The 15,287-nt window shown below is 38.7% G+C and overlaps 1 protein-coding gene across 1 annotated transcript; it reads right to left on the reverse strand.

Annotated features, from left to right (window-relative positions):
- Positions 1-3,868: 3,868 nt before the first annotated feature.
- On the reverse strand, positions 3,869-11,823 carry LOC148593618 (guanine nucleotide exchange factor C9orf72-like). The gene is made up of 6 exons (XM_088530153.1): positions 11,313-11,823; positions 9,721-9,780; positions 8,783-8,878; positions 8,163-8,227; positions 6,113-6,185; positions 3,869-3,892 (listed from the first exon to the last, which is right to left on the reverse strand). The coding sequence occupies exons 1-6, from the start codon at positions 11,754-11,756 to the stop codon at positions 3,869-3,871; spliced, it is 762 nt and encodes a 253-aa protein (XP_088386279.1). The 5' UTR covers positions 11,757-11,823.
- Positions 11,824-15,287: the final 3,464 nt, after the last annotated feature.

Here is a 15,287-nt window from a genome sequence, read left to right on the forward strand (position 1 = left end):
ATACTGAAGAAATGTATTTCTGTTCAAACAAGAAAAATGGAATTCACTTGAACTTTTGCAAAAAGAGAGTGAAAGAAGAATCCTGATCTTTTAAAGACAGATTAACCAGCTCTCTGACTTGATTGTTCTGTCAACTGAATGTAAGAGCATTCTGATGACGGTGATCTTGGCTTTCTACACACCACTTTTCCTCTCTTAAATGCTTTCTTTCCCCACCCAAGTTATTTCCTGTTCTTTCTAGAGATTTGCAATTGAAAGTGTCCAGAGGATTTTATGCATTTCTTTGCTGATGGTGAGTATTTTGTCTGTCAGGCAATGCTGTGTCTTTTGGCTTCATCTTGTCCTTCAAACGGATATATAACTTTTTTTTTCAAGAATTATTATTTTATGACATGAAATCTCTGTTTATTAAAACCTTTGATTTATGTGGGTTTTGCTATCTTACCCATCTGCAATTACTACAGAATTGTCACATAGATATTTTTCTTCCTAGAGTGAGAAGAGGAAGAGTTGTGAGCTATGTGAGCTATGACAACATTTAGAACAGAGACTTTCAATGCAGCTTGGGCACTGCACTACTGCACTTCAACCATGTGGCCTTTAGTGCCGTTTTGGGGAATCTGTTCTACTTTTGGTTGCTGACATGCCAGTGAGAATTTTGTTTTCTTTTACTACCATTTTATCTAGGGAACTTCATACCAAATATCTTCCAATTATAATACTTGAGAGACAGCATAAAATTAAGAGCTTCTGTATTCCCTCTCTATATATCTCCAGTCAGGTCTAAAGTACCTTTGAAACAAAATATATATATTTTTTGATATTTTTACTGATTAGCTGGTTATTTGTCTCCATCATGTTGCTATATTTCCTAGTTGAATCAGTCTGAAAAGTACCCAGGCATTTTTATCTGTTAAGATGGAAAAAAAATCCAATTATATGTTCATTTGAAGTTGTTTAATTTCACGTGTTACTAATTCGGAGTGTTTTTCCCTTATTACATACTCAGAAGAGCTTAACATGTTAAGTTCTTTCAAGTGAAATTCAACCAGTAAGCAATTTTTTATAAATCTAAAGTAATTTCAAGTCATTTGAACAATGAAGCACAGATTACATGATGGGAAGTCTCCAGTGTACATCTGCTCAGTACTTTAAACTCCTATCTTTTCAGAAAAATAAATAAATAAAGGACTTGTTTTTCATAGTTATATATATGGTCATATTATAAATCCACATGTAGTAGAGGAATGGTACTGAATGCTATGAATATTCAGTGCCATGCTCTTGGAGAAAATACAGATAAATAAATAGATAGATAAATAAATCAAGCATGTACAATCATCTTGCCTATATTAAGCACACAGATGATGCAACTGTATAATGGAGTGATCTCAGATGGCCATTTCTCCAGGTAAAATTCTCAAGTATATCTAAGGATGACTGAGTTGTACTAAATCCTATGAAGTTTTTAAAAACACTGAATATCATCTTTTTTTCCATTTGTCATCGTAACTGATTTGGGGATTGTCAATGTGGCAGAAAACCAATTGCATAAACTAATCTGAATTTGCATAAAACAAATCTTGCACTCTTTTGCATGTATTTGTGTGCTTTTCCGTGTGTTTGTCTTCCTTAAGTCTTCCACTCAAAACCAAGGGCTGAACATACGAGAATGTCAAACTTATAACCAACCTGCCTTTCTTGCTCTCCTCATATTTCCATAAGATACCTTTTTCATACAAAGCAAACCATGATTTGGCTACAAAGTACAAAAGAAACCCTGGTTTTGGAGGTACTGTTTCAGGACCACTGCCCTTAATCCATGCTATATTACAAAGAAATAGGAAAGAGTGTAAAACCGAATTAGCTTTCCTTATGCCTAAATAGAACAAGATGTATGACTGCAAACTTATACGATTTAGCTAACTATAACAAAAACAGAGGCTTGTAACATGTAGAAATCAAGAGTGCCACAATCAAAATCATCACCTTGCCTTGCCTTGAACCTTTATCTAAGTGCCTACTGAAGCATATTTAACCAATAGGAGTATATAAGTATTTTGCACCACTGTGATACCATATCCAGAAACAATATATAAATATGTTATATATGTGTCTGAGCAATGTGACCACTGAAGGGACACACAAAGTTGTGTACAGTTGTACTGTAAGCATGCCCCCCCCCAAAAAAGGTGCAGATAAGGAGCAGTGAGGGTGCTTCTTAACACTTCTTGAAAGTGAGTGTGACAGACCACTGGAACAGGCTGCTCAGAGAGGTTGTGGAGTCAAGTAAGTGAGAGCATATTCAATAAATTAGAGCTTTACTGTTAATAGTGTTAATGTTACGTTTCCAACGGCTATCAAGCTACAGTGATTAATTCCAGCACCACATTTACATCTATTTAGACTTTAACACTATTTCTTTGTAAGGTTCAAAACTGTTCATTATAATTTCTCCCACAATTGTGAGCCTAGAGAGTTAAAGGTTATGAATCAGACTTGTAGTTTAATTATAAACCGACTAAAGTGCAGAAGGAAAAGAAAATGCTAGCAAGACAAACAGAATCTAAGCCCAAGCAACTTATGTCAGCATAACTCTGACAAGTTCTCCTGAAAAATTGGTGAAGTCTGTTGTCCAAAAATAATAAAAAAAGAAGTAAAAAAGGCTGGACAAGATGCAGTTACTTACTGAGGTTGAACATTTTCATTCATAAAAAGAGCACATAACTGAGACACAACTGCCTTCCTGCAGGAGCTCTCAATATTTAACAATAAATCTTTCTGTGAAAAGTAAAGAATTCTGAATGTGTTAGGAACTGGCAGTATTCCATTTAAAAGAACATCATGAATCTGAATTATTGATTTTATATCTCATTTCACGGAAGAGATAGTAAAGACTACCTTGGAAAGAGGAAACTGTCCTCCAAGGACTGCTGTGAATAAGTTCATCAAACAAGCAATAGCAGCTTTTCAAACTACAAGAGCAGTTCTTTTACAATTAACAACTACTTATAAGGTTACTCTAAAACATGACACATATTCCTGCCTTCATCCAAAAAAAAGAGAAATACACCGTCATCAAACACAGATGTGTCACCCGTTTCAATACAGCATACATTAACCATGAGCCAAAGTGTCAAAAAACAAAAACAAACAAAAAAACATAGTAATGAAAAATTTTACGGTATACAAATAGAATACTTAGAATATCACTTTGGTGCTCTGCGGGAAGATTTTAAGGTTTTGACCTGGCCTGCATACAAACTGACAGTGGATAAAACAATAGCAGTTAATAGCCAAAGACTGACAACAGAAGCTGAGAAAAACAAATTTTCTGTGCTTTGAAAGATCTCAATTATGCTACATTACTGAATATTTAATGGTAGACCAACGATCTGTGGCAGAATATCCTGGTTGGCAGTGAACATAACATCTTAAATAAGGTCACAGTTCCATTGTGCAGTGCTGCAATTTATGTTGTTAACAATCAACAATTGCTTGTTAACACTTGCTTGTTAACAGTCAAAGCATGCTCTTCTATTTCAGTTGATATTCCGTCTGATAGCACTTCTTCCTGCTTCTTGCAGATTTCCTTTATTACTATTGCTTCATTATAAATCAGTGATTGTCTGAAATGTGGTATTCACATTGATTTCTTTTACCAGCATGCAAGACTGCAATATTACACATGAACAATGGGTAATTTTAAAATGTCATCAGCATATCACGTTCTTGTACACTAATGTAGAATGGTCCCCCAAAGATGAAGGAATGTAGACCTGGTTTAATCTTCTCAGCTCAAGCCATTATTATGTTAAGATCGCCCTCTGCTGTTAGGTCAAGGTCTATCTTTAAACTCCAAAGAGACTTAAAAGGCCTTTTTCCTTTTTGCCTGCAAGAAAGATGAGAAGAATTTTTGAAGCTGGATTACATCAAAAAGAACATAATTTCCTACAGTCTGTTTTCTATTACTTATTCACTTACGTGTCATCCTCTATGCATTTTATTAAAGTTAAGGCTTTTCTGTGAAGGACTAGCAGAAATTGTGCAAGAAAAGTATTCCTCAGAGATAAGCCTGGTTTCAGGTGAAAGATCTGTTAAAAATTACACCAGAAAATTAGCTGTATACAGAAATCAAACTATGGAATATAAAGAAATAGTGTGCAAATGTGACAAACAGGTTCCTAATATGCAAAACAAACATACTAACATTGGATTCATACATACACATTCTTACTGCTCTAACTGTTCAAAGATAGTATGTTAAGCTGTTTCACATTTCAATTGATATTTGAGTTGAAGCAATACACACAGATACATTCACATATTTATCAAAAAAACACGAAAGTGAGAATTTCTGTAAATGGAAAGTCTTATGCTTACAAAATAAACTAGAACTGAACGATCAGTACACCATAATTAAAAAAACATGATCGGAGAGAAAACTCCAATATAGAAAAATATTTTCTGTCAGGAAATGAATTTATTTGACCATACTGCTTCTCCACATGTATACTCCAGGAGCCATGTCACGGTCTAAGAACATGAAAATATTGTTACTGCTCTGCAGAGAAAATACTCTGAGTAGTACCAGTGTCCTCATTAAACGTAATAGTATCTAATACCTGAAGGCTCTAGGATCCTATGTTTTTATAAAGCCCTTCTTTCCATTCCCACCTGCAGGGATATTCTGAATCAAACAGGCTTTAACATTAGAAGATTAAAGAGTGAAAGCAGAGAGGCAATTTATTTAGTGACTTCCATTTACTTTTTAAAAAATAAAATCCATGATTTGTCTGTGCATATTTTGATTCAAGATTAACTTTGGTGAATTTATTAGAAAAGATGGAATAATAGTCTAATTAAGTCCTCCTGGGTGGAGGGAAACCCTCCTGGGTGAAAGGCTGATATACTGCCATATGCCATAAATAAATAAGATTTTAGAAATATTTCAGTGGACTACCAACACAGATATATATCTTCCAGAAATTATTTTCAATTTATTTGAAACTAGCTTTATATGTAATCAGAAAGCTGTGTATAAAATTTGAGTTGGAAAACACTGAATAAAAAAAAATCGTCCTTTAATTTTTCTTTTAAACACTTAGTAAATTTTAAAAAAAGCATCAAAACTTCCCATATTTGTACAAAAAACATTACAAGAAAAAACAGAAAAGATAACAAATACTTAACCTGAACCAGTATGAAATCAACAGATTTAGAAGAAAGTTAAAAAGTATTAATAAAATGGAGAAAAGGGTGGCTATCAAAAAAGGTAGTAATTTTATTGTTCCAAAATGACAGCCTCCAACGGTGAGTTCTGGATCATAGTGGTATATGTACATTTTACTATTCTCTACCAAGAAGTGCAGCTAATGCTGCCTGTTGTTTCTAGCCCTGGAAAGTTGCTAACATTAGGTCGGTTTTACACATGCTACAGCAGTTACGTTGAAATATGGTGTTTTTCTTGCAGTTTTAGGGGTCTACATTTGTGTTTTGCATCTCTTTGGCTCTTCTGAAAAGTTGAGTCAACTTAATTTAAGGGTCTAAGTCTGCAGTTATTTACAAATTAATTTCAAATAGATTGCAGACACAGGTATGCAAATATCTTGAAACTGATGGTACAGATGAAGATCCTAATAAGCTGCACATTCTGAGGAGTGTGTTTATAACTACAGTTGTGTATCTGTTTCATGAAACACAAGCAGTTCATGATGCAGAAGTATGTATTCCCCAGCACAGTAAAATTATGCAGATATCCATTTCTTAAAGTACATGGACAACACCTGTTGACCTGAGCTATGCAAGTCACACCAGAATGGTTGAATTCATATTTATAGCTAACAAACCTGATATTAAAATCTCCAATTCATCCACTATTCCCTTATGAACAATATGAATAAAATTAAATATATTGCCTTGCTTAAAGTTGCCAGAAAACAACTTATAAGCCACTTTTCAAGCAGAATTGATAACTGTTAGAGTAATTAACTGAAGACAATTCCATAATGATATTCTCTCTCTCTTCAACCTCAGGTACATCTATAGGCAAATGACACATTCACACTCTTAACAATGGCCATTCCAGTTGGTTTGTTCAGAAGTGCATTACCTTATTCACTTTTTCTGCACTGCTTCCTACAACTACAGAACAACCACAGGTCTGCAAATGTGAACTAATTGCACTGCAAATAAAAACAGAACAGGTTAATGCCTTTATAAATACTTTTAAAATATAATCATCACCATGATTCCACAGAATTAAGTCCCCAGTATAACTTTCAGATTTTAGCAACACTTACAGTTTTAGTCCAATTGATAGAAAAACCGGCAGACAAAATCTCCAAATATCACTTGGGTGCTAACCCAAACTGTCTCTGTATCGTAACTGTAGTATACCATCTACACCACTTCACCACCACTACAAAATAATTCACCTAAAATAGCAGAAGACATTAATAATAAAGGATTTGAAAGAATTTTGAAAGATGATTTATTTGATGGTTCTCATTTTCGAAAACTTTGTGTCAGATACCAGTTTTGGGACACTTGGTAGATGGACTGCCCTACTCTTGTTAACTACATGGACAAGAACACTTCACAGGTGTGAGATCCTTGATATAGAGTGACACACTGGGAATTAGAGAGTGTTGTCTTGTGATTTGCCAGCAGCACTGCTCTGATTTAGTCACTCCTCAGTTTGGCAGCTGCTACAAGTTTATCTGCACTCATCCTCACAACTCTTAGCCTGTTCTTAACAGACTTCTGTTGATGTTTTGTCGTCACCTTTGTCGTCACTTTTCTTACCTACCACACGGTATCAAAAGTCTGGTTATCTTTGTAATTAGAAAGCTTTTTTCCGACAGCTGTGAATAAGTATTAGAATTGAGCAACTGTTTGGATACTGTTTAAGCAGTTCTAATAAACACTTCTAAAATGGTTAGGATTATAACAGCTATGCTGAGACTCTCCTACAGGTGAAAGTCCTACAGGTGGACTTTATAGTGGGCCTACTACTCTTTACCTTACCAAATATTTTTAAAATAGATTCAAGGTGTGCAGATGAATTTCTTACTTTGTGCGATCCAATTTTTAGTCAGCAAAATACGGAAATCCATTCCAACACTATATTAGATTGAGAGCACACCCAGAGGACTTGATAAGGTCTACTACCCTCTGAAAAACAGCATCAAGTAGAGCAGCACAGGAAGCTTAACTGAATCTTTATCCTTCAAGACACAGAGTTCATCAGATCATTCATGTCACTTCTGGTCAATAACCTTGCCACTAATTGTACAACTGCTGCATAAAACTGTACGACCTTGATACTATTAGCAGTAATTTTTTAAAAAGTTATAAAAGCAGGAAAAGGGGGTACACAGAAAATCACATAACGCAGAAGTATGCTCCTGATCACTGTAGAGATACACAGCTATAACATATGCAGTGACTCTGACTTAGGAGGACTACTGTGCAACACTGCACATCTCACTGCTCTTTATTTGGATGTTGTCAGCAGCATGTCAGAGTAATAGATATGTTTCAAGCAGGGTCCTTGATGTTAGGACCCGTTAGGCAAATGGCCAAGTTATTCTGCTTCTTGAAAATTTTATCTGTGAAAGAGAAGTAGCATCAAGGCAGCCATTAACTGATAGAAGAGTAACTTATCATCATAGAATCAGTGACTCTAGTTGTTTACAACAATCCATCTAACAACATTCGTCATATTATTTTATAAAGAGTGATAGCCTTAAAGGATTAAAAACACAAAGAGAACCCAATTTTTCTATAAAAGTAAATACTATGTGTCAATAATTTGTAAATTTAACACATGAATTTGTGCAGTACTGAAAGAATATGTCACACTGTATAAACAGATTATAGATTATTTGAAGTTAAGCAGTACAGAAATTAATGAAATTGTAAGGGTGATATTCTAAAATAACATGATCTAAAAATCGATGAAATACTATTCCCACAGAATACTGTTTCTCTGAAGTGCAATTATTTCTGGTTTTACATTAAAAATACAATAAAAGTCAAATACATGTCTTTTTCCATTCTTACAAATAAATCTAATCACACACTCACATGCATACATATTTATAAATATACACACACACAAGTCTATGTCATTTTGCTATCAAAACTGAATTTCATACTTGAGGAGAAAGCCTTCATGACAACTATCCCCAATGTCATTGTCATTTAGCACAGTATCACTTATCTGAAACGCAATAAACATAAACAAAGGTTACACAAGGATATGCGCCAATTTTAAATAACTACTTTTTGTTTTGAACACAGGTGCTTGCTCTTCAGGAACTCTCTCTTTAGGATCTGCTTAAGCTAAAGTTTTAACATTGCCAGAAAACCAAAAGCGTAAAAAGGCCTCAGTCTTTGGCCAAAGAATACTGAACAAGTCACTGATGATTAAACTTGTTTCTCCAACTTGACAGTCAGATTGCACCCAAGAGGTTTTTCTAATGCCTTCTCCAGATTACCTTAAATTAGTTCAAGTCAAATCACTTCTATTTCTTTCATGAGAATGATAAACCACACTGAAACGGTTATCAACATTAAACCCAATTACATCTTCACTTGTTTTGTTTTGTGTGAACAGCCTCTCTCCCGTTCTTTTAAAAATGGTATCACTGGTAGCTAATTTTACTAAGTGCTGAGCAAAACTTCACTAAGTGGAACGTTATTTTTTGTTGTTGTTGAGAGCTTCAAATGAGAACATCACTTTATTACTCAGAATGCAATAAATATAAGGACTTACATCTATTTCTTCTGAAACACTGTGTGATTTCATAGACGAAAGGAGTTCCATTACAGGAATAACTTCTCCTGTCAGCATCGGAATGATACTGTGGCCCTGTGGAATAAATAACATGTTTGAAGTTAAAGCATGCAGTACAGGAAGTTGCCAGGGAGAAACTCAGGCAAAACATCTTAAGTTTCTATTATTTGCAAGTGCGGTGTATGAGTTAATACACAAAACTTCAACAGCAATTGTAAATTGGAAACACGCAATTCACTTTTTAACCAGACATGTAAAATGTGTTCCAGGGGTGCTAGGCTGATTCACCAGATCAGTTTGATCAACCTACTCAGAAAACATTTATAATGATACAATTTATTCACACCATATTACATGCAAGTACTGTATTCAAACTATAATGTTTTCACAGTGACAGGGCAACAGTATCAGGCTTACTAGTTATTAACATGGTGCCTTATTTCTCTTGCTTCACACACACACAAAAGCCACATTTTCCTACTTACTCTTTCAGAAACCTCACAGTCTCACACATTAGATCTACAAGCACATTCTAACACAACAGATTCCATACATCTCTGTAACCTGAAAAGGTAATGACCTATTGAAAAACTACTCTTAACAGGAGAAAGCATATATCTGTGGAAGCTACTACCTTTAGGGAAACTGAACTACACATAAAACACTTCCCTCTTCTGAAATACAACATTCTTCATAGACTTTCCTTTTACACATAAAGTGACGCAATGTATTTGTTTTTTCACAGCTCCCACCATCCTATCTTCAGTAGTTGGCCTCATGTGTATGGCAGGTCATCAGCCAGTCCAAAGTATCTTCCTGAATCCCAGAAATGAGAAGTGGCACCAAGTGCTACAGTCACGAGATCCAGTCGATTAATTTTGTCATGTTGTGCCATATTCATCAACCGCCTGTCTTACCTGATCCTCCATTCTCTCCGTGCCTTCCAAGGCAATCTTCTGGAAATGTTCTTGCCTCTCCTGAGCAAGAAAGCAGTTAAATATAAAAGCTTTGGTATTTCTCTATACACGCATGCACACAACAGTCAAAGGCCAAATTTCTTCCCTTCAGAAACATGCTTCTTAGATTCAAACTTTGATGTTCAAGTCTTTTTCTTTTACAGAGTTGACACTGCTAGGAATGAAGTCACTTCAAAGTGATCAGTGCTCCCTGTTCCACTTCCCACCAAACCTCTTACACATAGCAGGAGTAGCAGGAAAGTGAGAGAATGATGTCAGTAACAACAGATTAGTAGTTCTTTTGTTACAGACCAAGAAAATGACAAATGATCAAAAGATTAAAGTTCAGAATTCCGTTTTATATACTTTTATTTTCAAATGATTAACATACACAGGGATGACTCCCACAGAAACAGGAGAAAATGATATCTCTAGGATAAGGAAAGACATTGGTTTGGACAGGGGAGGAAAGACAGGATTATTTTCACATCTTCAGACACTGACAAGACTTCAAAACATGCCTTCTGTTTTAAAGAACCAGAAGTCAAGTCCAGGAGACACAAAACCTCACAGCATATAAAACACCACTGTAAAAGAGATTGGACTAGGCTTTCCAAACACACTCACCAGCAGCTCAGTAGCAAACAACATTCAAAATGTAATTGAACAATATTGAATTATTATTCACAATAAAAGCTTAAATAACTGAAAGGCCATTTCTACAGTAGATTGAAAAAGAGGGAAGCTGTAGTTAACAACGATGCACAAAGCTTTATCTGAACTTCCCTATTCCACACAGAAAGTCTGTAAAGAGAGACCTAAATGACTGGGAAATTAAGTAAGAGCATGAGCATTTCTTTATGTCAAAAGTACTAACGTATAGAGAGCAACTGACTTTATTATCAGACCATCACGTATTTTTAATGAAAGACATGATTTCCATTTAATCACGAAAAATCCACAATGCACTAAGGTGCAATTCTTTAAAAATAATTTAATAGAGTTTTCTTCTTCAGGATTCAGAAGTAGTAATAATATTTGGACTAAAGCAGATTTATCTTACTGATTCTCCCACAGCTTAATACTCTGGTGAGTTCTCTTGCAAAAACTGCTTGCCAATATCTTTTTGGGGAAATAATGCAGTGACTACTGTATACAATAGCAGTAACGTGAAATCATTCCAAGAGTTTCCTTTTTTGGACACAAAGTGTGAAAACAATTATCTGAAACATAGTAATTTTCCAATTCTACTGAATACGAATACTTTATTTAGCACATTTTGTAGTACTAATTTTTATTAGATTCAGGGAGATGAAAGACAATGCGTAGGACACCTGTTTTAACTAGAAACTGGCATATGCTCATACAATGCCCTATGTAACAACAATTCACATGACTGAAAATCCAGCTTTGAATTTGCTGACATATGGATTTCTTACTTCTAGAGAGATCACTTTCCTTCCAGTTTTTGTCTGGGTATGACACAGCCTCATATTTTGCTAGTGCCCAAAACAACTAAGACAACTGTTTTTAGCAATGAAAAGCAAACCTACCTTGTGCATCCATATTCTTCCTTTCCTTATAATATGTGTTAAGCTATCCACACACACCCTGTGAAGAGGCAGGTAGAAGCCAAGGTCACTTTGTGGAAGTATAATGGACAGTCCATAGGTGCTTCTGTCTCCATTCCAGTTTCCATCGAAGATTAATGACACAATGATTACTCTTTTCTCTGCCAAAACGAAAAACTTCACATCTATTGCACCGCTTTCTGCATTCCGAAGTATCTCTCCATTTAGTGTGTGATTTGCAAGAAAAGTTCTTTCACCATCGCTGAGGAGAACTTGTTTGGTCTTTGGGGCCCAAATGTGTCGCACTCTGGGACCAAGAATATTGTCCCAGTAAGCAAAAGTGGCAGCTAACAAAGGAGACTCTCCATTCAAACAGATCTCTGTTTTGGCAACTGCAGGTGAGGGTGGTGGGCAAAGAGCTGACATACCTATTTCTTCTCAACCATATCCTTAAAATGCTTACATTGCCTAAAAAACAAAGTTTTAGCAGAAAAATAAATAAGAACCACATACATTATTTTCTCTCTCTCTCTTTTTTTTTTTTTTTGCTTTCAAATAAGATTTCACCACATCCACAGCTCTGGCTTCCACTTTTAGGATTCCGTTCTAGCCTTCATGCAAGAAGCAAGTTTACATGCATACTCTCTACATAACAAAGTGGCATGATTCAAATTTTAGTCAATCGCTCGGATATTCTTTAGCAGCTCTAAAAAGCTTATTACGATGAACCTGCAACACATTCAAGTAGTGTAGAAGAAAAGACACATGAGAAGCATTTCCTTTACTTTAAAGTAATATACATGCATGCCCTGGCCATTTCCAAAGACCCTACATCTTCTCAATTTTGATGAGGTTGCAAGAGATAACAGGAAGTTCCACCTCGACAAAAAACAGCATGCTGCTCACAGCAATAGCTTCAGGACCCAAATATATTACACCAAGAACCCAGATATATTAGATCAGGAGTTATTCTAAAAATCTCAACCCAGGATAGACAAATAAAACACCGAAATGCATTTATCCTGGCTAAACTTGGAGACATTAAACCTCGTTGTTCCTTTTTAAAATGTCTGCACCTTGATTGCTGCACGCTATAGAAGAGAATGGAAGAAAGGGCAAAATGAAGAAGTGATACTGATCCTACTTGATATATCTGTTTTTTTCATGAGGCCTTTTTTTGTTTTGTTTTTGATACATATATCTATGTGTTTTCAGGTCCCAACTAAAACTGTCCAACTGTTTCCCCCTAGGGCAGAAAAGCACCTGCTCCCTTTTTTTTTTCTTAGGCCTCATCTAACAGCGCTAGGCGACCTTCCTATATAGCCTATGACAGGCTGCGCCGGCAGAAGAAAACCACGCACACAGGCTCAAAATGCAACGTCACCGTTTCAGGGGAAGCCGAAACAGACACATCCCTGCGCCCTCCCTTCGTTCCCGGCTGAAAACTGAGCCGCCCCCCTCCAACCCGCCACCTCGTAAAAGGGCAGCACCGGGACAGGACGCGGCCCCCGCCTTACTCACCCGCGGAACCGCCACAACGGCCGCCCCCTGTGCGGCGCCGCGCGCATGCGCATGCGCGTGCTCCTCCCCCGCCCCCGCCCCCGCCCCCGCCCCCGCCCCCGCCCCCGCGAGCGGCCCCGGCCTCCCTGCCGCGCATGCGCGCTCGCCGCCAGGAAGCACCCGAGCGCGCAGCAGCCCGAGGGGAAAATGGCGGGGGGAGAGGGCGGTGCGGGGGAGGAGTGCTCGGGCAGCCGCTCTGGTCCGTGCTATCCCCAAAGGGCTTATTTTTAATAAAATAAACTGCCTCTGCCCTACTGCCGCAGCTTTAACACTCTCACGGAAAGCTTTCATGGGATTGCTGCTTGAAACGGCCGTGCATGTTCTGCTGCTCGGGTGCTTTAAAACGAGAAGTAGTTCTGGCCGATTTGCACGTTGGCTGCGTTTGGTTCAGAAAGCTGCTTTGCCAGCTGCTAGTCATCTGCGTCCTCTTCATACTCCAAGTTGGAATCCAACCTGGAGGACTTGTCAGCACCGGGGATGTTTCCATCCCAAGTTCCTGTTTCTGGGTCCATTACCTGCATCCCCCCCGCCCGCCCCCTCCCTCCCCCCCCCCACGCCCCGGCTTTTTATTTTTTATTTTATTTTCAGCTGGGAATGGGGTTCTCACATCTCCCTCCCCTTGTTACCACTTCTGAGGAGACCTTGGCTCAATCAGCTTCAATGAGAAAAAACTGTCTCCGGGCCTCAGTTCCTCAAAGCTGCTTGCAGACACTAGGTATTTTACTGTTTTCTAGCAAAAGAAGGTCTGGAGGGTTGGAGTGCACCTGGCATGCAGTGTAAGTGGAGAAAGTCCAAAGAAACACATGAATGGAAGGAGCCTTAGGTTTCCTGCTGCTCTGGAACCATGTGTAGTTTTTATAGTTTACAGCCAACATGAGTTTTTACCACTGTGGAAACACTGTCTTGGAAAAACCTAATTTCACAGTGATAAAAACTCATTTTCTGGTCAGGTCAGAGAGCAACAGAACTACTACACACGGTAAAAGAGAGGGAGTGGAAGTGTTTTCTTGGGATATAAGGAGCAGGGACTCTCCATAGCAGTGCAGATTTCTGAAATGGGTTAATGAAATAAGTGGGTTAATGAAATAAATAAAGCCAGATTAAGTTCTACAGAAAGCAAATCTTGCATTTCTGTATCCCCAGCTGTTCATTCTTCCAGGGAGAAATTGAGCCTTTCTGAAGTAGCTCTGGTTTGTGCAACATAAGCTGCATTCATGTTAAGAACAGTGAAGTATCATAGAATCATAGAATCATAGAATGCTTAGGGTTGGAAGGGACCTCTAGAGATCATCTAGTCCAACCCCCCTGCACACGCAGGGTCACCTAGAGCACGTGGCACAGGACTGCATCCAAGCGGGTTTTGAAGATCTCCAGAGGAGGAGACTCCACAACCTCTCTGGGCAGCCTGTTCCAGTGCTCTGTCACCCTCACTGTTAAGAATTTTTTCCTTAAGTTCCTATGGCATTTTTGGTGTTTCAGTTTCCGGCCATTTCCTCTAGTCCTATCAGTGGCCACCAGTGAAAAGAGACCATCACCGTCCTCTGCACTCCCTCCCTTGAGGTATTTATATACACTGATTAGATCCCCTCTCAGCCTTCTCTTCTCCAGGCTGAACAGGCCCAGCTCCCTCAGCCTCTCCTCGTAGGGCAGATGTTCCAGGCCCCTGATCATCCTTGTGGCCCTGCGCTGGACTCTCTCCAGCAGCTCCACATCCCTCTTGTACTGTGGAGCCCAGAACTGGGCACAATACTCCAGACGCAGCCTCACCAGGGCTGAGTAGAGGGGCAGGATCACCTCCCTCGACCTGCTGGAGACGCTCTTCTTAATGCAGCCCAGGATTCCATTGGCCTTCTTGGCCACGAGGGCACACTGCTGCCTCATGGTCAACTTATCATCCACCATGACACCCAGGTCTTTCTCCGCAGAGCTGCTCTCCAGAAGGTCGGTCCCCAGCCTGTACTGGTGTCTGGGGTTATTCATCCCCAGGTGCAGGACCTTGCACTTGGCCTTGTTGAATTGCATGAGGTTTTCCACCGCCCAGTTGTCCAGTCTGTCCAGGTCCCTCTGGATGGCAGCACAGCCCCCTGGGGTATCGGCTACTCCTCCCAGTTTCGTGTCATCAGCAAACTTGCTGAGGGAGCACTCTGTGCCTTCATCCAGGTCATTGATGAATAAATTGAACAGGACTGGACCAAGGACTGACCCCTGGGGAACCCCACTAGCTACAGGCCTCCAACTAGACTCTGCACTGCTGATCACCACTCTCTGGGTCCTGCCATCCAGCCAGTTCCTAATCCACCTCACTGTCCACTCATCTATCCCACACTTCCGGAGCTTGCTCAGGAGGATGTTGAGGGGGACGGTGTCAGAAGCCTTGGTGAAGTCGAGATAGACGAC

Source organism: Tinamus guttatus, unplaced genomic scaffold, assembly GCF_059628265.1.
Source record: "Tinamus guttatus ecotype Peru unplaced genomic scaffold, ASM5962826v1 Tinamus_guttatus_pri_ptg000361l, whole genome shotgun sequence".
In the NCBI taxonomy this organism is placed as follows: Eukaryota; Metazoa; Chordata; class Aves; order Tinamiformes; family Tinamidae; genus Tinamus; species Tinamus guttatus.

Bases quoted from the DNA above. Each gene is read 5' to 3' on its own strand.
- LOC148593618 (XM_088530153.1), bottom strand. From the start codon at position 11,756: ATGTCAGCTCTTTGCCCACCACCCTCACCTGCAGTTGCCAAAACAGAG. The intron at 9,781-11,312 runs GTAGGTTTGCTT...TTTCTTGCTCAG, and splicing joins GAAGAATATGGATGCACAAG to GAGAGGCAAGAACATTTCCA. The intron at 8,228-8,782 runs GTAAGTCCTTAT...ATTGCGTTTCAG, and splicing joins GTGTTTCAGAAGAAATAGAT to ATAAGTGATACTGTGCTAAA.